The sequence below is a fragment of the Fukomys damarensis genome, unplaced genomic scaffold (assembly GCF_012274545.1).
Source record: "Fukomys damarensis isolate Sample0158 unplaced genomic scaffold, DMR_v1.0_HiC HiC_scaffold_7, whole genome shotgun sequence".
In the NCBI taxonomy this organism is placed as follows: domain Eukaryota; kingdom Metazoa; phylum Chordata; class Mammalia; order Rodentia; family Bathyergidae; genus Fukomys; species Fukomys damarensis.
This window is the reverse complement of record NW_022900919.1, coordinates 5,607,483-5,631,277: the sequence shown is the minus strand read 5'-3', so window position 1 is coordinate 5,631,277 and position 23,795 is coordinate 5,607,483. Positions and strand designations below refer to the sequence as shown.

Sequence of the window (23,795 nt, the reverse complement as noted above, 5' to 3'; positions counted from 1 at the left end):
GATAACATCTTAGATGTACCAGAAATACCTATTTCTTACAAACGCAAGGAAGGAAGGAGTGGGAAATAATGACTGTGTTTGGAAAGCAAAATGATTTTGATTTTAGAAGTATGTCAAAAAGGGTGGTCGATGCCTCTTGAAATCTGATGAACATTCTGCAGCCCTGGGTGACACGGTGGGATGTCACCTCGTACGTGCTAAGGTCTGAGAGCACCAGGAACCTTCTCTCGTGTGGATTTACCCCACTTCTGAAATAAGGACTCTCCACCAGTTTGGTGTGGGCCTGTAGGCTGCCTCTTGGAAAAGGCTGAACCAAAATATGAACAACTCTAGCGAGCACACATGGGCAGAATTAGAGGAGGAAATAGAAGAGCTTGTTTGGAAATAAACTCAAGACGCTTACAAGTTCTTTCTTCTTCATGCACTCCATTATAACGGCAAACAGCTGATGTGACTGTGTCTTGCTGTAATTAAACGTTTTCTGAATGGTAACTAGAAGCTGATCCCGGAGGGACTCATTTGTTATCCTGCTCAAAAAAAAAAAAAAAAACACCAAAGAGAACAAAACAAAGCCAGTTAAACCCATTCATGGCTAGTTAAACCCATTCATGGCTAAATCAGACATTTCTGTGTCGTCCAGTAGCTCTGATTCTAAATGTCGCTATGGGAGGGTATCCCTGCAGACGAGACAGAGTCAGCATGGCCAAAAACTGCATTTGCACTTGTCCTAAATGTCAGCCTTGCTGAAAACCTTACAAGGGAGAATGAAGTCTGTTAGTCTCTGAGCATTCCCTGGAAGGCTAACCTCAAGGGGTGGGAAAGGAGATCTAGCAAATCTTCACAATTTACACAGTTTCGGAACGGGTAAGCATATCACTTCCACTGTGCTCCTTGGCCTAACAAGGAGGCGTGAAGCACCCACCCTTGGTCACACGTCAGAGATCCTACCGTCCATCTTCACAGTACTTGTGTGCGAAGGATAGAATGTCCGAGGCTCGTCCGCTGCCGTCACAAACCACCACGGGGACCGGCGGGTCTTCCCAGAGGAATTCCAAGACCACAGACATCACGTTAGGGCCGCCTTCCACCACGAGTCCCACGACGGGCACACCCTGCCCCAGTCCTGCAACACAAACCACAGTCACTGCTTGGGCCTGTGCACAGCACTTTCACCTGAAACGTGATGAGGAGGGGACTTCGGGACAGTATGGATACAGCACACGGCGCCAGTGTTTACCAAGGTGGAGGAATTCAGCCGTGGGATGATTGTTTTCATTCTTGTATTCACACCTCATATTCTAGCCTCTTTGGGAAAACCAAAACCTCAAAATTCCTGAACTTCCTGACCCCTATATGGGTCCATTCCGTGTATGGGCTGACTCCAAGTGACCCGTCAGAGCACTGGGCATTGCCCCTTCCCACCCATGCTGTCCTCTAAAGAGTGGTGTGGGGAAAAGGACCTGAATCAGCCACAGGAGAGCTCAGTTCAGTTCCTGGCCTCTCCTGCATCCGCCTGATGACCCTGGGCCAGTTACCAAACTACCGTGAACCTTAGAAGCCCATTTAAAAAATTGTTGCTGTTTTTAATTTTTATTAGTGCTTATTAGTTGTACAGATGAATGCGTTTCATTTTGTCATATATATACATGCATATAACATCAACTGCCATTATTTTTACGACCCTTTCTCTTCCCTCTCCCTTCCCGGGGACCCCCTTCTAATAGTACCCCTTCTACTTTTCTGTGTAGACAATCACTTGTAAAAGGCAAATAATCACAATGCCTTCCTTGTCTTTTGAAGGAGCAACAGACCTGAAATACAGGAAAACGCCTGTCTATCAAAGTATTTTGTGAGCTCTAAGTGGCACACAAATATGGAATGCTGCTGTTACTGTTTCTGCCTCCACTGCCTGGAATAAAGCAGTGTAAGTTGAACATTCTGTTGTGAAAATCTAAAACCAATAATGGAGACCATGTCTGATTTCAGATTTTCGATTTAGTGATGCTCAAACATTCCACAATCTGAGAAACTCTGAAATCTAAATGACTTCTGGTCCCAAGCATTTCCGATAAAGGGTGTTCAACTTGTAAATTATCTTAGAGGCCAGCATGTGGACCACTATTAGCCCATCTGTGGATGACTTATTCCCAGCATCATCTCTCTGTTTTTATCAAATGATAGGACACTCTGAGAACACAGTGGCACAAATTGACTTTTAGCGGTACGACCATCAGGGTGGGCTCTAGGAAGCGGGAGGACTCTGGGAAGCTGGAATTCAGGAGCAAGAGAACAGTGGGAGAGAAGGAGCAACAAGGAAAAGTTTGCCCACCCCACAGTTTTACCCCACACTGGCCAGGACAGACTGCCCTATAGCCTAATCCTCGGGACCTGAGGAGGCTTGGTTCCAGGACCCCTTGTGGAGGGAGACCCAAATCTTTGAACGTCAAGTCTGCTCATCAAGTGCTGCCGCATTAGCAAGGACCCTAAGCACACCCACCCTTATTCTCAAACCCTCTCTAAGTGACTTACAATCCCCAGTACAATCCAAGTTCTGTGTACCTAGCCTTAATTGCTTAGGGAATAATAGCAAGAAAACGTCTGCATATGTTCAGTACAAATGAAATTTTCTCTCAAACAAAACTTTTCCCTCCAACATTTTCCATCTGAAATTGGTGAAATTCTTTTTTTTTTTCTTTTGAGACAGTCACACTATGCAGTTCAGGCTGGCTTTGAACTCACTATGTAGCCCAGGGTGGGACTTGCAGTGACCCTCCTGTCTCAGACTCCCAATTGCTGGGTTTACAAGCATGTACCACCACGCTTGGCCAATTGGTGGAATTCTTGGACACAGAACCCATGGGTGCCAAGGGCCGAGTGTATTCTGAGGATGTTTCACCAGGTGTCTTTGGTGGTAATTAACATTACCATTAACAAACAGCGGGATGTCACAGTTCTCAAGAGCTTCAGATAAAATCTTCTGGCACAGGTTATGAGAAGATTTGAGAATTTCAGATGGGTGACTCCAGAGCTTCTGAATGGCTTCCACAGTGAGTTTCTACAATCAGGAATGCTTAAATATTTTGAGCAAATTTTCTGTCTCCTATTGAAATAATTATAGTTATTATTGTTTCAGCAAACAACCATTAAACGTTTCCTGTGGACAGCCCTTGACAAGAGATTCTGGAGAACAGATCAAGCGGACATACTTTACTCTGCCTTGAGATTTCTAACCCAAGCGCGGCTTGGGAGTTTAGGTCTTCAGGAATTTGGTGGCTAAATCACCTTCTCCTCTAGAAAGAGAGTGGAACTGGTTCTCCTTGGCGAAAGCTGGACTCCCGAAGCTCGTGGTGTGGGAGGTGACAACTGAGCAGCCCTTTGCTGTCCTTGCCCTGCTCAGAGCCCTAGGCAAAGGATGACAAAGGGAAGCCCACAAGTCACTCGGCTGGGTGAAGCAGGGTAGTGTGAAAACTCACAAGTCCAGAAAAACTTAAAATGTTGAAAACAACAACAAAAATTTCAATCAATTTATCCACCGAGATGTGATTCTTGGGCATCCACAACTTTTTGTCATGGGCCCACCCCAGTCTAACCACTTGAACAATATCACAGTCCCTTTATTTTTGCTTTACAATGGCCATTTCCCAGGCCTAGGTTGTCTTGCACAAAAATCTCGCCAGAAATGGTTAAAAGAAAAATTTCTTTGATATCATTTAGTAGTTGTTTCGCAGTAAAATTGTTAGCATATGGGCCTCTCCAAGAGATCACTCTGGATATTTTAATTCTATCCAGTTTTTATTTCATCATTTCATCTGGTTGGGATTCATTCCTTCCTCCCTAGCTCAACCTCAAGTGTCTCAGCAGTGGCTGCTCCCTCTCAGCGCTGTGACCAGCAAGAGTGATGGCCCCTCACCTCAGCAGCAAATGCTCCTGAACCCCTTTCCCTAGATTTCCCTATCTGGCCGTCTTAGTCTGGGTGAGAGACCCAGAGCTACAGAGCTATTTGATGATCATATAATACTCATCAGTTTGGAGAGGGAATCATAGTTTTTAGTAAGATTTTTTTTTTATCCCATTGAAACATTTAAAAAGTAATGTAGTTATAGCCGGGTGCATGCCTGTAATCCCAGCACTCAAAAATAAAGTAGTGATTTTAGGGCAACACAGTAGGTAGCACCAAATGGTGATGCCCACTGCAAAGCTGTTTCTTGCACCACTTGTGAACTTGGGGTAAAGCATCGCACGGCAGCTCAGTGCTGAGATTTGGCAGGTGGCTAAGACAAAAGGTCTGGGTAAGTTATATTCTGTCAAGTTAGCAAGAAACAAGGGTAAAGTTTTGAATGCCATTCCTTCTCAGCTGGTTTTCACGGTTCTGGCACCAGGCTAGCAGTAGCACCTGTGGCCTTCCCCAGAACTTACTTGTGTTGATCTTCTGCAGAGAGATGTGCTTTTCCAGCTGCCTTCGCAACTTCACCTCGGCACCATATTTGCCCAGGGTGCCACTGTCCGCCAAGATGAAGTGTGTGTGGGAGTTGTTGAGCACAGAGAGCTTACTGAGAGGGTTGGACATGGTCTGGTACACTCTTGTTACCTGACAAAATGCACAATGAAAATTAGAACTGTAGAATTTGGATACTAATGGAGGAAGGAAATGGAGTCCATATGTGTGCAGTGTCTACATTTAAACTTATTCTCACCTCTCTAACCTATCTTTAGAAGTTTTTTTTTCCCACTTGCTATATTAAGATAGAAAAAACTTAATTATTTTAGATAATGATAACTCAACAATTATACGCCTGGATAATTATCACAGATAAATGAAAACGTACATGAACACACAGCCCTATACTGAAAGGTTTATGGCAGCTTTATTCATAACAAACTGCAAACAATCCAGATGCTTTTCAAAAGATAAATGGTTAAACAATCTATGGTAGTTGTATGAATACCACTCAGCAATACAAAGGTAGGAACTACTCACACGCGTGCAAATATGGACAAATGTTCAGAGGATTATGCAGAGTGAGAAAAGCTATTTTCAGAGGTTATACATTGTGTGACCCCATTTACATGATGCACAATTATAAAGTTATGTGGCACATTTGTGGTTGTCAGGGGTTAAGGAGGGAATGAGAGGAGGCTATAGGTATTAAAGGGCAATAGGAGGGAACTTTGCAGGGATGGAAATATTTGGTATCTTCACTGCATTGATATTACTATCCTGCTTGTAACATTGTACTGTGGTTTTGTAAGATGCTATCCCTGGGGGAACAGGTGAAGGCTATATTGGAGCTCTCTTCATTGTTTCTTACATGAGAATATCACAGTTATCTCAAAGAGACTTCAATTTTTAAAAATTGTCACTGTCTTCAGAGAGAACACTTACATCCTTGCCGAGGAGGTCTTCCTTGTTTTCTACCATGCCCCACGGAGCAATTCCTATAGCACAAACTCGTCCTCGGGACTTGGAGGAGTGGTCCTTCAATGCATCCCCCACGTGGCTGGTGACACCTGTGAGCAGCCATAGCTGTATTTTAGGCCCCTCCACTTTCTCACGCCAAGGATGGAACATCCTCTTCTTCATCACCAAAAGAAAATATACTGAATGTCTGAGGTCATAATAACTACCCGGATCTAACTTCTACAATGGGGAAAACAAAAACAGATACCAGAGTAACTGGCCAAGGACTCTCTTTACAAGTTTCTATGACCTAAAGATGGAAGTCACTGGGTCCCTGGCCATCCTGATGTTTCTTTACCTCTCTGTACCTAACTGCACCCTCCAAAAATGGAGGAAGAGTTGTAAACAGGCTCACTGAAGATAATTTTTGTCCAGTGATCAGTTGAAGAATGGCGCATAGTAAATGATCCAGCGGTGTTCACTATGGATGCTATTGTGTTGCTGTGGCTTGGATCTCGAGTAACCCTCAAAGGCATGGTACCCTGGTGTTACTGGGAAGGGATAGAAACTTTAAAAGGTGTAGCCTCATGGTTGGTCTTTGGGTGATTGGGATGTTCCTTGAAGGGGATTGTGGGACTCCAGCATCCTCATCTCTCTTTCACTCCTGGCCACGAGGTTTTGTTCTGCCATATGCTCTTAGCATGATACCCTGCCGAGGCCCAGAGCAATTGTGCCAACAGATTATATACTGAAATATCAAAAGCTATAAGCCCAAACAGCCCTTTTTCTCTCTATTGGTTGATTATATTGGGAGTTTATTATAGTGATAGAACACTAACAAAATTGTCATATTGCTGTTATAGCAAAGTGAATCATACAAAAAAGAACAACTTTATTGATAGAAGACTTCCGATGTTTTGTTTTCTGAGCATTATAACTGGGAAGCTCTTTGGAGACCATGGTGAGCTCAGGGTGTGTACATTTACAGAGAGAGAAGGGCCTGCTCTTACCGGTGCTGATGCCTCCTGTGAAGATCCAGGCCCCCGTGGTCATAGCGGCCTTGATCAGACCTTTCCCAAATACCTGCTTCAGCTTGGGCTGCATCTCAAAGTTCTGGAGACCTCCATGCACCGATATTAAGAGCTTGGGAAGTTCCAGCTGCCAGTCTTTCACCATGAGATGAAGCAGGGAGTCTGGCTTGGTGTCATAGGATACACGAATATACTGTAAAGGAGAGTGGGGGTGCTCAGCAGCTGTTGTTGGTTTTGCTTCTTATGTGAAAGGGGAGCAGGGCTCTCCCTCATGTCAAGTAAGAACTGTCCAGCTCGTTTCAGTGTCCCAGTGCCCTCTGTGTGAGTCTGTGGCCAAGAGGGTAAAGGGATTTTGGGAAAGGGTGCTGGATTTAGCAAATGAAAATATAAAAGAGCAAGAGAAACCCAAAACTCATACAAGGGAGGGAATTATAAAGATCAGAGTAGAAATAAATGCAATGGAGACTAAGAGAATGATACAAAAAGTCAATGAAGCAAAGAGTTGGTTCTTCAAAAGAATAAGTAACTAAAAATACAGCAATGCCCAGGCTAGAGTTCTGTTTCCCCACCATTTGTGTGTTGAAACCTAAGTCCCAATGTAATAGTATTAAGAGGTGGCCTTTATCATCTCTTAAGGGTTAAAGGCTAGTTTCCTTGAAGCCCAAGGAAATTGTTCACCTCTTTGCAATGTTCACAATACATCAAGAAATGCTGTCTATGAAGCAAAGAGTAAGATTTCAGCAATCACCAAATCTACTGGTGTCTTGATCCTGGAATTCTTAGCTGCTAAGAACTGTGAGCAATAAATATCTGCTGTTTAGAAATTACCCTGTACTTTGTTATAGCAGCTGAACAGACTAAGATACTCAGTTAAATTTTAATTTTAGATGAACAGTGAAAAATAATTTAGTACAATATTTTTACTAAATGCAATAAATCATGCAATATTTGGGACATAGTTGTACTAAAATTATCTCCTGTTTGTCTGAAATTCACATATAACTGAGTGTCCTGTAGTTTATCTGGTCCCCTGGCTTTTGGAAGAATCAATTCCACAGCTGGATAAGGACATTGTTGAGTGAGTGGAAAAGGAGATCATGGGACCACATCTGGACTTGACCTTCCCCTCAGGGTGAAGAAGAAGAGGTCAATGGTCACAGGACTTGGTTCCTGAGAATTGCTGCTTTGTGTCCACACCGATAAGTAATGTGCCATTATAGAAGATCACTTATTGTGGTATTTGGAACACAACTGAATTTTCTGGAACAATGATATTGGACTAATGAAATAAAATGAAATTGCAAAAATGGCTCAACTGGCATATGAAAGTGTTATTCAGAGTTAGCTGGAAGGGATCATGGTGGAACACCCCCCCCACGCCTCTGTAAAGCTCCTCAGAAAGGCAGAGGGCACTTCCTGTTTACAGACACATGTGAGAATCTGTTCTTTTTGTTCCAGCTGAGCTCAGACCCAGGAAAGCTGTGGACAGACTTCAGAACAAATATTTCCAGAGAGTCCCAACACATCTAAGGGGGCTTCAGGTCCACATTGTTTAAAAAGAAATTTACTATCACTGGAAAGGAAGCGATAAACATGGTTTCTGAGTTGGACCAGGGCATGCTTTGTGGGTCAGAACTTTGGTCTGACTTATGGGATATTGTAAGTCCATTATAGTGATGTCCAATTTCCAGGTCCGTTGGCTTAAGGATCAATGTGCACAGATATATGTTTTCATTCTACAGTGAAATATTTAGGGAGATTGAGACATAACACTAAAGAAGACAAGATATCTGTTGGCTAGGGGCTGAGAGACAGGTCTCTGATGAAAGCCGAGGTCCCCATGGCACCATGTCCAACAGCCCCTCTTACCATTGCTTTATTGAAATATCCACCACCCTGGAATTCAAGAATTCCATAGGTATCTGTTGGATAGCTCTGGGTGTGTTTGCTGACAGACCATTTTTCTGGCTGCATCTCCACCTGTTTGCTCTCCTCTCCATTTTTGCTGGGTGTTACACTTGGCAGGGGGCGGATATGCTGGTTGATGAGCTGGCCACAGCAACATCTGAAAAAAGAAGAGGTGGGTCTTTCTAAAGAGTTGTCTCTTTACCCTTCCATTAGCAAAGATTCATCTGTTAACCTGATTGAGTGGATTGGGCCAATCAGGAGCATACTAACCCCTTAGTTATCTAACTTTGTTAGAGAGAGAAACTCCTTTGTGGTGAACTTTTCCAGATAACCAATGCCTATCTACTTATATACCAGTCTATTTTAAACATACTGATATCTGTCTTTCTGTACTGGACTATCTTATGTCTTTTTGATGTCCTAATGCCATAAAATTAAATTGGACATTTTGAACATTGCTAAACATTTTGTGACAAAATGCAGTCATGCCCTCCAAACATAGACTTGAGCTTCCAAAATTTTCAATATTGTTGGATTCTTCTGTTGCTTCATAAAACACTCCTCTACCCAAGGAACACTGAAGTCTACTTCAGCAAGTTCCAGTATGTCTTTTTCTGCCCTGGGAAGTTGGCCTATTGGGCTCTAAGCCCCCCCAGCTTCAGGGATCTTGTGCTACAGTGTCTCCCTGTAACATAGCCAGCCTCCTGCACCACACAGTTCTCTCTCTTTCTAGTTGTCTGTTTTAGTGACTTTTCTTGATGCTGAGACAAAGTACACAAGCCAAAATTAAAGGAGGAAAGGTTTATTTCCACTCACCTTTTGTAGAGGCTTCAGTCATAGCCAGCTGGCTCCAATGCAGGGTTGCATAGTAGAGGGGCATCGCAGAGGAGAAACGGCTCATGGCAGAGCAGGCAGAAGGCAGCAAGAAGCCAGCAGCAACAACAAGACTGCCTTCCCTCTTTCCCTTTATATTCCATCCAATCTATAAGCCTATTGATTGATGCTAGCCACACCCAAAGTGGGGCTTCCATAATCCACACACAAAATTGTGCTAATTCCTGTCAGTAGACTGATGCAGTACCACACACCCTTAATCTCTGTATCACATGCTTTAGGTCTAGCCAGCTCTGAAAAGCCCCACTTATGAGTACATGAGGCTTTGGAGGGCAGCTAGATATAAGCCATCATGCTGACTTTGAACATATTCCTTGATCTTATGTCTGCCTAGCATGCTTGGGTTTTCCTTTGTCAGACACTTTTGGCTGCCATCTGAGAGGCCCAGGTCCATGCATACTTGACATTTCTTTTAGGAAGAAGAGCAGTAGCATGGAAGGGTGACTTGGTGCTACTGGGATTCAGGTGTCAGTGACATGGAGGGTCAGGAAGGGAGGTCTGGTCCTTGGCCCACAAGGACCCTGTGTGGGAAGTCATGCACATAAGCGAGTGGAGAGCTAGAGGATGGAGTTGGCTTGGAGACTAGAGAGGATGTCATTATTGGGTTAGATATGTGACCTGGTGTGCATGCAGTGCCCTTGCCAGGGGGTTCTCTGTACTTCTACACATGTACAGCCTCGGAGCTTTCTCCCCAGCCTTCTGGCTACCTCATTAGTGTCATGAACCACCATTCTAGTTTTCTTTCTTTCTCTTCCTCTCTCTTTTCCTCCTTCCTGTCCTCCTTCCCTCTTTTCCCCTTCTTCCCCCCCTCCCCACCTCCCTCCTTTCCTCCTTTCCTTACTCCCTCGCTCCTTTCCTACCTTTTATCTTCTCTTCCTTGTGAACATTTGGGTGTAAGATTTTGCATGGACGTATGTTTTCATTTCTACCTAAGAATGGAATCCCTGGGTCATATTGTTGCTGTTTAATAATGTGAAGAACCACGGAACTCTTTTCACAAGGGGCTGCACCATTTTACATTCCTAGCAGTGCTGTATAAGGATTGTGGTTTTTCTGTATTCTCTCCAACACTTTATTATCTCACATCATGATTCTAGGCATCCTACTGGGTGTAAAATGTATCTCATCATTGTTTTGATTTGCATTTCCCTGAATAATAATGATCATAAATATTTTTCCATATGCTTTTACATTGGGTCTATTTGCCCTTTTGTGCCAAGCAGTGTTTGCTTTATGAAATTGGGTGCACTGACTTCACTGAATATATATTTATGATTATTATCTCTTCTTGGTGAATTGTTCCCTTTACCAGTATGTAGTGGTCTCTGACCCATTTGTTTGAAGTCTACTTTGTCAGATAGGTGTATAGTTACTATTACCGCTGCTTGCTTTTGGGCTCCAGCTGCTTAGAGTATCATTTTCCACCCTTTCACTTTTAGTCTTTGCAGAGGAGGTATGTTTCTTTCAAGCAACATACAGATGGGTCTCTTTTTGTTGTTGTTTTGTTTTTATCCAACCTGCCAGTCTATGTCTGTTAATTGGAGAGTTAGGACCATTTACATCAAGTGAAATTATTAAAATGCATTTACTATTTATTTGTGTTGTCTTTCTAGGGTTTGATTTATTTCTGTTTCTCATTTGTCTAACTACCCTCCTAGTAGTATTTATTCTTTCCTTTGGCCTTGTGTTTGCTGCTGTCCTCGTCACCTCGGTTTAGCAGTTCCTTAAGCATTTTCTACAATACTAGCTTGGTAGTTATGAATTTCTTTAGTTTATACTTGTCATGGAAGGTCTTTATTTTTCCTTCAATATTGAAGGATAGCTTTGTATGTAGTAATCTGGGTTGGCAGTTATTTTGTTTTAGTGCTTAAAATACTTCAAGATCTCTGAGCCTTTTTAGGCTTATGCTGTGGAATCTGCTGTTATTCTGATGGGGTTGCCCGTATTAGCAATTAAGTGCTTCCAACAGGTTTCAATATTTTTTTTTCTGAATTTCTGGGACTTTGACTATGACATGTCATGGAAAGGCTTTTTTCTGTTTGTGTCTCTCCTCTCTGCACTCTCTGCTCTTGGTTGTGTTCCAGCTCACCTATTCCTCCTTGGACCTATGACATCAGTGGTATTTTGGGGCTAAGATAGGGACAGCCCCACAATGCTGATCCACTGGTCTCTCTGCACCCTGATACTCATGGGTTTCACTGGCTGTAGTCCTTAAGTTGCTCTCTGATTCACAGTATCTGCCATTGCTGTGGAGATAAAGCCTGAGCCTGGACTATCCTATGTGGTAGTTACTTCTAGCTTCACAGAGTCCACTCTGTTTCTCTGTGGCTTACAGTTCCTCTGTGTCTCATTGGACAACCCCTGGGTTTGTTAGGCACTGAAGATAGTGCCACTGGGCTGATTGCTGCTTCTATGATTTCTTCCCCTGGAGTATTTTGGGTATTTCCTATTCCTTTTGTTGCTCATATTTTTTGTGTCATATCTCCGAATCATTTGTCAAATCCCAGGTAATGAAGATTTACCCTTATGCCTTCTTCTAATAGTTTTACAGTTTAAACCCTTATATTCATTGTCCATTTGGACTTAATTTTTATAGACAGTGTGAGGTAAGGGTCCAATCCATACTTTTGCACATGGCTATACTGTTCCAGCACCATTTGTTGAAGAGACCATTCTTTTCCTCCCTGAATGGTCTTTTCCTTCTTGCCAAAAATCAATTTTCCATAGGTATTTGTGTTTGTTTCTGGACTGCCAATCCTATTCCATTGGTCTGTATGTCTATCTAATGCTAGTTTTACAGTATTTTGGTTACTGTAGCTTTGTATGACTTTGTTAGATTGAGGAGCATGTGTCCCCCATACTGTTGTTGTTGTTCTTCACAAAGTTGGTTTATTCTGGGTCATTTACAGTTTATATGAATTTTAGAATCAGATTATCCGTGTCTACAAAACAACCAGCTAAGATTCTGATAGGGACTGAGTTGAATCTATATATCATATTGAGCATACTATGATTTCAATAATGATACATTTTCTAATCTATGAACTTATATTTTTCCCCCAGTATATGGATCTTTATTCTTCCAGCAGTGTTTTGCAGTTTTGGTGTCTGTAGCCTTGTTTCATAAAACTAGCTACTTTTGGAAAAGTTTGTGAAGAATTTATATTAATTTTTCTTTAAATTCTTTTTTTTAGAATTCAGCAGAGAAACCATCTAGACCTGGGCCTTTAAAAAACTATTAATTAACTACCACTGGGTATTTTTTATTACTTATCCTATCTCTGCATATTGTATATCTATTCAGATTGTGTATTTCCTCTGTTAGTTTTGATAGTTTGTCTTTCTAGCAATTTTCTCACTTCATTTTAAGTTATCTAATTTGTTAATGGACAAATCATAGCATTAGTTTGTACTCATTTCTATTTATATAAAGGTTGGTGGTGATGTCTGTTCTTTCATTTTTTTATTCTAGTCCTTTGATTCTTTCTTTTTTTCTTCATCGGTCTATCTAAAAACTTTTGAGTTATGTTAATTGTTTTCAAGAACAGTTTTAATGCTATTTTTTTTAATTCTAGAAAAGTCTAATAAAGAAGGTGAGATTTCAGCAGCTGCTTGAAGGATGCAAGTCTTATTTATAATGGTTTGCCTTTCTGCTGTGCTCCTAGCTAATGCAATTATCAATTTCATTTAGGAAACAAGCATTCTGGTACAACATTTAAAAATTAATTTTTAAAATATGAGCAGTTCTCTTTGCAAATAAATCATCAAGAAATTACCCTAAAGTGTGTTCTGCATTTCTACATGATATTAATAGCTGTCATAGGCTAAGAGTTCTGTCAAATAAGTTTAGGAATCACTAAAATAAAACCTTAGACATTATTTTTTCATACCTTGCACAAGGTGACTATATTCTATAAATCTTTTTTGTGGGGGATGAAGGAAGAAGGGAGGGCAGGGGTATGGGGAAAAAATGAGAACCAAGACCTGTCATGTAAAGGTACAAGATCCCAATGATGAATGTAACTGTACTGTATAAGTAAAATATACCAATAAACTCAATGAGAAAAAAAAATCAAGAACAAGTTTTTACTTTATCGAGTTTCTCTACCAAATATTCCATTTTCCAGCATGGATCAAATAGATACATTTTCTATTCTGTTCTCATTTTATTGATTTCCATTTAAATCATGAGTTTCTTCCTTCTGTTTGCTTTAGGCTTAGGTTGCTCTTATTTTTCCAGGTTTATGTGGTGAAAGATTATGTTATTTATTTACAACCTGTCTCTCTCAGCATGACTTTAGCTGCACCCTTTAAGGTATGGTATGCTATGCCTTAATTTCCACTTATCTTGAAATATTTTATAATTTCCCTTGTCATTTGTTCTTTGGATCATTGCTTATATAGGAGTGTGTAGTTTAATTTCAATATACTTATGAATTTCTAAAATTTTTTACAACTTTTAATTTTATTTTGAAATTACTAACTTCATTATGGTTTATGTTCCATTATGAGATTAATATAGTCAATATATTATGAATATGAGTATATGCAAAGTATATTTTATATTATTTCTGTCCTTTTAAACTTATTGGGACTGCTTTATGGCCTAGCATACAATCTATCTTGGAGAATACCTTAGAAAATCTTCCCACATGCACTTGAGAACAATGTGCATTCTTTTGTGGATGGCATGCTCTATAATGTTTGTTAAGTCTAGGTTGTTTACAGAGTTGTTCAAGTGTTTCATTGTAAAGGTTCTATGAGGGGTATTGAAGTCTCTGGATATTACTGTTGAATTGCCAACTTTTCCCTACTGTGGGCATTTTGGTGCTCTGTTATTAGATGCAAATATGTTTATAATTGTTGTAACTTCCTGATGAAGTGATCATTTCTAATCTTATGAAATATCCCTCCTTACCTCTGGTAACATGTTTTTTGTCTTAAAGTCTATTTCATCTGAAACCAGTTTAGCTACTCCCACTTTCTATAGCTGTTGCTTGTATAAGTTGGGTCTGGATGGAAGAAGAGAGCTTCTACCTCTTAACTGCACCCACCTAGGACTTAACCTTAGAAACAGGTATCTGGGGACAGGAGGAGAGATGCTGAAGTCCTGCTCCTTCTTAGGGAAATCCTTCTAACAAGGACCTGAGGGTAGAGTGTATTTCTGGCTGCAGCAGTTTGGAATGAAGTCTCTGCTGGGGTGAGCTGGTAGAAAGGGTACTCTCTTTGTTTAAATTTCACTAACTCTAGCTGCTATTACTGAATTTTAGGAGATTTTCTTGGATAGATATTTCTTCATCTTCTCTTTGCCTTTGAGATCATTTCCAGGGGTTTAAATTTTTAAAATTCTAGCTTTTAGGATCTATCCTGGAGAACGCACAGAGCTCACAGAGAAGGCCTTTGTATGTGCCCCTAATGCCCCTCTGCTTCCTGGCCACTTGTCTGTGTGGGGTACTGCAGTGCTACATACTAATAATGGCTGTCATGGATAGTACCTATCAAAGAGGGTCTGAGTGCCACTGAAATAAGGAGGGACATTTAGATACAACACAGGGGAGACTTTTGTGAACAGTGGCATTGTCCCATAATGGCATTCCTTATCTTGGGGATGAGTACTGGTGTTTAAATAGGGAAAGGATCCTGAAGGGTAGCCTGTGGAGGGGAACTTGGGGATGTATGGGCACTGTGCTTACATAGGTCAAACAAATTTGAGCCAGATGATGTCTAAGAATCCACTGTTTCAGCTCAGTTCATCACCAATGGCTTGCATACTTTAGAAGGCCTTCTCTTCAGTTTATAACAGATATATTTTCACAAAGGAAAATGAAATCCTTGACATTTTGTGTACAAGTTGAGCTGTTTAATAGAGTAAAGTCCAGTTCACATAACCACTCAATTCTTTCTTGTGATGGAAATTCCTGTTCATCTAAATTATGGAACTCTACTGAATAGGCCCAGAAGACATCCTGAAAATTTGTCTAAAATTCTCTGGTCTCTGATCTCATGAAGACTAAGAAGAATACTGTGTGAGAGTTCCCATTAGTGTGCATGACAGACAGAAACTTTTTCAAGGTGGGCTGCATCTTCAAGAGGAGAATATTTGCCCTGAGACTCCTTAATGATCACGTTTCTAGAGGCCTCCTAGATTCCTCTCCCCTCTCCCATCAACACTAGAAGAATAGTTGCTAAGCAACTGGAGAATAAACTGGTTTGGATGATGCCTCCATTAGACTTCCAACTTACCTGTTAGGATCTTTCATGCTGGGAATTACAAAAATGCATTCCCTTTTGCAAAAGGTTTTCTCTATCCAAGTTTTCTGACCCTGGAAGAGAAAAGAATGAAAATTAGACTGATACCTTCCCAACCCACCACCAGAGTTCATTATTTTACTTTTGCAAAGTTATGATGCCATTAACAAGAAGTCTCCCCATGACACCTGAATGGTCAGCTCCAATCATGGTGACTACACTTTTTAAAGGATATAAGCTCTGCTACCTTGTAAGGGAAAAGCCTTGGAAATATGTATTTATGATTCTGATTTGCTTAACTCAAAATCGACCCATCTGTTGAAGATACTTTTTTATGCACAGTGCTATGCTAAGTGCTCCCAAGAAAACGGACCACAGGGCACAGTGTGTGTAAGATGTATGCTGTGTCTGTGAGTGTGTATGTCCTGATGTGTAGTAGCTGTGTATGTATGTTAGTGGTGCATATTGGTGCCTATGGAGTGTGTGTAGAATGTGTGTGAGATAGATGTGTAGTTGTGAGATGTAATGAGTGGATGGGGTGTATGTATGTGGTGTTTGATATGTGTATGACTGTGTATGTGCATGTCTCTGGGATTGTCATGGGAGGTTAGTAGGAACTGGGAAAAGTATCTGCTGAGCTTGAGAATCTGACTCACATCTTAGAGAAACCAAGGAGGGCAGCATCTTGTAGCCTTGGCCACTTTTCCACAGTCTCCCTAGAGAGTATCACAGTGTGACCTGAGAACAGGGTGTGACCTGAAGTCTCTTGTGGGACAAATCTCAATCAAGCCTCAGTGCTGTCCTCTGGCCCCTACTGATCTGAAATTCCTTGTGTCTTGGAGTTTCCTCCAGGAGGGCTGCAGTGACAACCCAGAGTCACAGAGAGTCCCCCTGCGGTGAGTTTATTTCAAGGACCTAATACCCAGGAGTCCTGGCCCCTGTCCCAGATAAACAGACAAGACACAGGGTCCCTCCCAAACCAAGCTCTCTGCGGAGATCCTGCAGTCATCACTCAACTTCTTTTTGAATAATGGCAGTGGTTGAAATCCAAAATCGTCCCCAGGGAACTTCAAAAAGCAACAGCGTACACTTTTCCAGCCAAGCACCATAGTGACTGCTTGAGCACTACTACATCTTTGGCCTCTGAGGTTGTTGCTCTTATGCTATGAGAGAAATGCATTAGCACAGAGGACAAAGCAGAGAGCCTCTGAAGCCCCCTGCCTGAGCCTTCTCACGTGGGGTGTTAGAACAACCCAATACAAAGCATCAGAGCAGAACATTTGCTGTGTGGAAAGAAAATGTGTTTTTCCCTCTTGCATTTCATGCCTCACTTCCCAGGGAAGCTGAGCAAGCACACTCGTGTTTATTGTGAAAACATGGGGGTCTCATGGGGTACTTGGACTTCATGCCATGTAATGACAATAAGAACTCTAAACAAATATTAAATCCCATGGTAGTTTACTTTTTCACAGAGACATAAGATAGCAATTCTGAAACTGCTTTCTGTATATTCTAGGAATGAACAGATAGAGCAATATACTGTGGCTGAGTGGGGCTGGATTTCTCACTGTTGGAGAAAGGAGTTACAGAAAGAGGCGAGGCTTCAAATGGACCCTGTAGCATTGGACTGAAGTTGAAATTACCAATGTGAACTCATGGCTTGAAATCCCACAGCAAAAGAGTCGAAAACAGCTCTAAGTGTGCTTGTCTCATCTGCAGAAATAATCCGTTTCCAAACGCACTTGTGTCGTTGTTGGCCGTTCTTCAGCTTCTTGCCATGTGGGTTTCTCCACGGGTAGCGCACAGATGCCCGTTGATATCCGCCAGAGTGAGCAAGCACAGGAAAGCACACCGAGCGGAAGGCCTGGTCTCTTTGTGACCCACTACCTGCAGGGTATCTCATCGCTCTGTCGTGTCCATTCATGAGAAGTGCGTCTCTCCGTGTATCCCCTCAGGGGGAAAGGGCCTACCCACAGCGTGACCACCAGGCTGCAGCCAAGAGGATGCAGCCACGAGGAGCCACTTGTGCATGAAGGCCTGCACATGTGTATGTTCATGTTCCTTGGCTCTTTCTCCTGAGGGGACCGAAAGCCATAGCTCCCGCATAGCCATGAGCATTCCTTGTCCCAAAATAATGGTTTCCAAATTCATCCTCCAAAAACAGAAAAAAAAAAAAGGAACCAGAGCCCAGAGCCCCTTGGAAGAATGACTAAATCCAGGGCTGGGGCACGGAAGTATAAGAACCTGGAACATCTTCTTGTGCCAGAACATCTTCTTGTTCCTTTAACATAGGAACAGGTAAAAACAATGCAGGAGCTGCTTTGAAGAGGCTCCCACTGGCTTTATCTGGGTTACCGGAGCATGGAGGCAAATGGTCACAATAAAGAATGACAACACTTTGGTTTAAATAGGGACCCAGGAGCCCACACCCATATAAGTATGTACATAAATAAACGCATAGGAGAGGCAGGGAGATTCTTTATTCCAGGGGAAAGTACCTGGTAAAAATAGAGGGAATGAGGTAATCAGAAAATCATCATTTGGCAACCATCAGGAAAATTTGATGTGTGCTAAAAAGTAGTGAGTAAAAGTTAGAAGAGTAACAGTATATTCACACAATCTCAAATTATCTCCCATGGGTATTTATTAATGACAAAGTGGAAATTAGAGATCTGGAGAACACCAACTAAAACAAAGTGTGCAGCACCAATAACAGAGCAAACAAGTCTTCCTCAAGAGACTTTTGATGGAGGGCACTGAGGAGAGCAGAAGTGTTTAACCTGAGTCTGACTGGGAGATGCCGGACAGCCTAGAGATATCCTGCAAAAACTTTCAACATGGCAGGCCACCCAGAGATAGGAAAAGACCTGGGAATGGTAAGAAGCTAAACAGACAAGAACTTGGGATGCTCTGCCCTTGGGTTTACCCATGGCCTTGCTCTCTTTTTCCTCTCCAGGACTTGCCTTCTTGGTCTTGTCCCCACTGTCCAACCTCATTCTGGCCTATAGGCCCTTTTCTTGCTCCCTTGATCCGTCTCTAGGCCTCATCCTCTCCTCCCTTTCTAGGCCCCATCCCTGCCCTGTCTCTAGACTTTAACCCTTGTTCTCTCTCCAGGCTTTGCCCCTTGCTCTCTCTCTCTCTCTAGGTCCTACCCTATGGTCCTGCCCTATGGACTCTACCCTCTCTGTCCCTTTCAACTTCAGGATAAGAAACCTACAGAGAGACATAGCCTAGGAAAGCTGTGTCAAGACAGAAAGCCAAGTCCTGCCCTGAGCTCCTATGCACAAGTCCCATGTCTTCTGAAGGGAGAGATGCCTACCCTACAGGACTTACACCACCAGGGATTAGAGATCAGCAATGTGCTCTTCCTTGACTTTTATGGCCAAGTCTGTTCTGTCATAGGAATCATATAAATAAATGGCTCCATGACAGGAAGGTCCCTGTCTCTTCCTTATCATGCTGACATGGGGCATCCATGATCTCTCCTAGGGCACTGAGCTTGCGTTTTGCTCCTCAACCTCTAAGAAGGAGGGCTTTTCAGAGTGGAAGCCCAGCCATTGCTCTGGCCCCAGGCTAGTGCAGCTGGCGTCCACAGTAGTCCTGCCCTGCTGACAATCCCAGGATTTCTCCCTAATAAAAATGCAAACATGTGACGAACATACTTTCCCTGGGAAGAAAAATGCTTTGCTTTAACATTAACTGTTAGTTTGTAAACATTTCCTTAAGGAGACTATCTTCAGCTCAACACTGCAGGTTAGTTTACAGCAATGTTCTAGAACCTGTCGAGCAGGAACAAGAGCAATGGGGTCCACTCTTTGCCTGCAGTCTCTTTTGGGAAAGCAAAACACACAAATGGCGATTTATCCAGCCTCTGCTCAAATATTCCCTCTTCTGGTGAGTTCCCTAGGTTCCTCACTTCACTCCAACCTCTGCTTTGGGGTCCTTCACACAGCTCTTCCCTCTCCCCTCTCTTCCCTCTCCTCCAGGACAGCCAGGAAGCAGCAGCCTGGTTCACTCATTTACCTTAACCCCTGTGCCTCCAGGAATGCCTGGTGGAGTTCATGCATCCCATGCTAGGCAGGCTCAACCGCAGAGCCACACCCCCAGCCCACTTCAGGCTTTCTAATGATTACAACAATGAATGAACTGCAGTGTTACACTGTTCGCCTAGAGCAGCTTAATCCCTAGTGCACACACCCAGCACAGCAGAAGGGAACTAGCTCAAGTCACCCAAGGAGCCTCTACCTGCTCAGAGTGCTGCTCCTGCTGCTCCCAGGGCAAAGAGCCATTCGTTAATATTCCTCCTTCCCCTCTGCTCATACTCTGGAGCTGAGGAATCCGACATTGTAAGAAAGAGCCACAAAATTATTGAGCCGATGCTTCCTGACTACACATAAATTAGTCACTCAAATGCTAGAGACAATGACCTAGTGCAGGTGAGACCCTGCGACTGTCACCTACCCCGTTCTTCTAAAACAAGTCCTTGTGAAATGAGAGCAGGGGCTTCTGTGGTTTATTTAGACATTTTTTTAGACTCCCACCCCTTCAAGTGAGGTAATTTCCATCCTATGCAATACTCCTGTTCATCAGAGATGGCCATTTTGAAGGCTTTAGTACCAGAGGATGGGATGCTGGCTTTGAGGATTCAAATCTGCTCCACAAGAATGTTCATTCCAGCTGTGAAGTCTGCTACCTGAGTGAAGCCACAGTGGAGGGCATGCTGAGGACAGAATACCAGCCCTGCCCCACACCTCTCAAACCCTTGAGCTATGATTTTTCTTATCTCTGAAACAGTAAAGGCCTGGAGTGTCTCAAAGCCAGCTGGAATAATGTTAATACAGTTTTTGGGAGGAACTAGATTTAAATGTGAATCTTGGTCATTATGAACACTCTGCCAAGGACCTCATGTCCATGTTTGACAGAGTTATAGCATGATCAGAGATACTGTGCAGAAAAAAATAACAAACAAGCTCCTGGGCCTTCAACCTGTTACTCATCAAAAGCATGATTTGTGTTTTCTCTTAAGGCAGTCAAGGTTTTTGCATTTTTGAAAAAAGGTAGTTTTTGCTTTTAAAGAAAAATGACTCTTCACTTGGGCCTACTCACTAGGTAACTAAATTAAAATTAAACCAAAGCTTGACCTTTATTTCGTAGAACTCTACGTCAAAATTGCCTGAGACTGATCCGACCTTTGAGTACCTGTAGAAGGGATGATGAGGAATAAAAAGAAACAGGTAATATTCAAGGTTCAAAGGGACCAGGTGGAGCCTGCACTAATAGACAGCCTTGATGATCTCCATGGTTGATCCACTTTTATCAGCTAGCAAGAAATGCAAGGTGAAGGGTAGTGTACTTTTCCTGGAACAGCGACCGCAGTGAGAATGGGACAACAAAATATACGGGGCGAGTTAATCCTCAGAAAGGGAACAAGTTAATGGGCATGGAGTCCTTCCCCACATCTGGATTCCTGCATTTTTTGCAATGTCCTCAGCAGATGTTATCTTGCCTTAGAAGCACAAACTTTCCTCACACAACCAGGAAACATGCAGCCTTCTGCATATTTCCCTATTTCTAAACCAAGTCGCATCACCCTCAGGACTGTGGGGCCTGTAGCCTGGCCCCCACCAATCTATACATATCGTGGCTGGTCCTCAACACAAAATCAGCTCAGCTCGAATGTTAGTTGTTTAGGGGTGTCTGCCTAAAAGTTGACAAAACAAGGTTTATTAACCTTAAATTTACCTAGCCTATATGAACCACCCTTCAAGACAGAAAATAACTGTGCCCAGAATTCTCCATTGACCTCAATCTGTGGTCACCTTGGATTCCAACAGAGCATCATATGACCAAAATTGCTTTGAGGATTCCTACACAGGAAGCAAATTGCCCCTCAGGTCACGAGACTCCTCCTATGGGAACCAAGTTTTCCCATAAGTCACAAAGATGCAATCTGAGCTATTGACGTAATAATTTACTGGACCCTAGTCTACCTCAGCTAATCCTGAAGAACTGTCCTCTTCCCTTTCATCAGAGTGAGCCCCTTTCAACTCCTCAAGCTGGGATCCTTTCCAATTTTTTTAAACCCTCCTTTGTGAAGGGTCAGTCTAATCTTTGTCAGCTCCCCAAGGTAAAGTCTCTTTCCATTTCACTTTTTTTTCCCCCTGGTACTGGGGATCGAACCTGTCCTGACCTTGCACTTGCAAGGCAGGAGGCTGAACCACTGAGCTAAATCCTGGCCCTATTTTCACTAACTTTTAATGAAAGCTTTTTCCTGAAAATTTGTGTTTAGTTTTATTTTGTGTTTGACTAAAGCAAGTGCCCACCTTAATTGGTGGCATGATGAAGAACTAAGAAATGGGGGTACCCGGGGGGCATGAGGGGTCACAGGAGGGGCTTTAACAGCCTGAACTTCTACAGTTTATTTACATACATGAGGGATGACTCAATAGGGAGGAGAGGGAGCATGAGGTGGCACGAGAACTCTTTAAGAAGTCTGTGGTGGAGACAAGGACAGGAAATGGAGGGTACTACAAAGACAGGGTGTGGCTTTGGTCTGGGAAGACACCGCCATGGGGAGTGGCTTCTGAACATAAGAGTTGGTTTTTGTGTGTGTGTGTTTTTTTAAATTTCTTATTGAGTTTATTGGTACCATCTAGGTCTACAATACAGTTGCAATCATTACTGGGATCCTGTACCTTCACATGACAGGTCTTGGTTCTTATTTTTTCCCCTTGTCCCTGCCCTCCCTTCACCCCCCCTCCCCATTAATAAACTATTTATTTCCATTTTTTCATTTTCTCATATTTTTTTCTTTTCCCCTATTTCCTTGCCCCTACCCTTCCTCCTTTCCCTACACCTTTAGCCCTTTTCTTCCAAGAGGTGGTTTTCTGCTCAATGAGTCTCTGTTTACTAAATACAGTTGATCATTACTGGGATCCTGTACCTTCACATGACAGGTCTTGGTTCTTATTTTTTCCCCTTGTCCCTGCCCTCCCTTCACCCCCCCTCCCCATTAATAAACTATTTATTTCCATTTTTTCATTTTCTCATATTTTTTTCTTTTCCCCTATTTCCTTGCCCCTACCCTTCCTCCTTTCCCTACACCTTTAGCCCTTTTCTTCCAAGAGGTGGTTTTCTGCTCAATGAGTCTCTGTTTACTCAATGGTCCTGTTTCTTGGGCCAAAATTAACAGCAAACCCCAGAGTGAAGTGGCTGAGGTGGGGACCGGTTTAGGCAGAAGAAACTGCTTATTTCGTGTGTATATTTAGAGCCGACGACTCAAACTCTTACCCACAGCTGTATGTGGCCCACACATGGGCTTACATAGAAGCTACAGTTAGCTCTCATTATTAACCTGGAAGGAGACCGTAACTTCCACTGTTCTTAAAAGCCCTCGGGATGTGCAAACAGTGGCTGGAGCCCCTGTGTGGCTGTGGATGTCTGTGGGTGACTGCACACCGACAGCTCTCTGGGACCTGCCCTTGCCTGGCTCCTGGGTGCACCTGGGGAACCTGTAGGCCCTACCTGGGGCAGTACCTGCATGCCTGAACCTGGAAACTTTCCATTGCAGAAAACCAGAGAAACTCCTCAGTGAAAGCATTGGCACACATCGCCTTTCTCTGTGTGCACAAAGGATTAAAACCCACAATCATTCCCTTCCTGCTCCACCCTCCTGCCTATTCAGTCCCACTGCCACTGCCATAGGAGGCCATGGCCTGGATCCAGCAGGCCATTTCTGCATGGGTTAGCTGAGAGGAAATCCTTCAAACCAGAGTCCCAGAGACAGCTTGCCTTTCAAACCAAGAGAAGTGACATATTTTTCATGTTATTTTTTAAAAACTTGAATATAATCCACAAACTTCCCAAGCTTGTGGCACCCTCACCGTATCACCTCTAAAATACTTCTGTACCCTTTAATAGTTGCTTCTTGCCTCACTCAGCCTCTGGCAATCACTAATCTACCTTCTGTTTATAAGGATTTATCTCTTCTGGATATTTGCCATGAATGGAATCATATAATATGTGACTTTTGTGTCTGGCTTATTCTACTCAGCATGTTTTCAGAATTCATCCATGTTGTAGCACGAGTCAATACTTCATTGCTTTTTACGCCTCAGTAATAATCCATTTAAGGATCCATGAATCCACAATTAATTGGATTGTTGCCACCTTTTGCTATTGCAAATAGTCAGTACGCTTAGGGGGACATTGTTCTTTTTACTGATTTTTTGGGGGTGGTCCTGGGTATTGAACCTAGGATCTTTTGCATGGTAGTCAAGTGCTCTATCACTGATTTACACCCTTAGCCCAGGATA

At 42.7% G+C, this 23,795-nt stretch overlaps 1 protein-coding gene and 1 long non-coding RNA gene across 3 annotated transcripts in view; one reads left to right on the top strand and one right to left on the bottom strand.

Moving 5' to 3' along the window:
* Nucleotides 1-23,795, bottom strand: part of Trpm1 (transient receptor potential cation channel subfamily M member 1) — a 96,256-nt gene that overhangs the window by 55,423 nt on the left and 17,038 nt on the right. For both annotated transcript variants that reach the window (XM_010638223.1, XM_010638222.1), the window contains 7 exons: nt 15,475-15,554; nt 8,299-8,494; nt 6,409-6,622; nt 5,384-5,508; nt 4,417-4,588; nt 949-1,123; nt 404-527 (listed from right to left, as the gene is read on the bottom strand). In XM_010638223.1, coding sequence (XP_010636525.1) covers nt 404-527; nt 949-1,123; nt 4,417-4,588; nt 5,384-5,508; nt 6,409-6,622; nt 8,299-8,494; nt 15,475-15,491 — 1,023 coding nt within the window. In that variant the 5' untranslated portion in view covers nt 15,492-15,554. Of the gene's footprint in view, nt 1-403; nt 528-948; nt 1,124-4,416; nt 4,589-5,383; nt 5,509-6,408; nt 6,623-8,298; nt 8,495-15,474; nt 15,555-23,795 lie in introns of those variants that run through there.
* Nucleotides 1,068-3,529, top strand: LOC104872062. The gene is made up of 3 exons (XR_783036.2): nt 1,068-1,241; nt 1,801-1,924; nt 3,134-3,529. It is a non-coding gene; the product is annotated as an uncharacterized LOC104872062 (long non-coding RNA).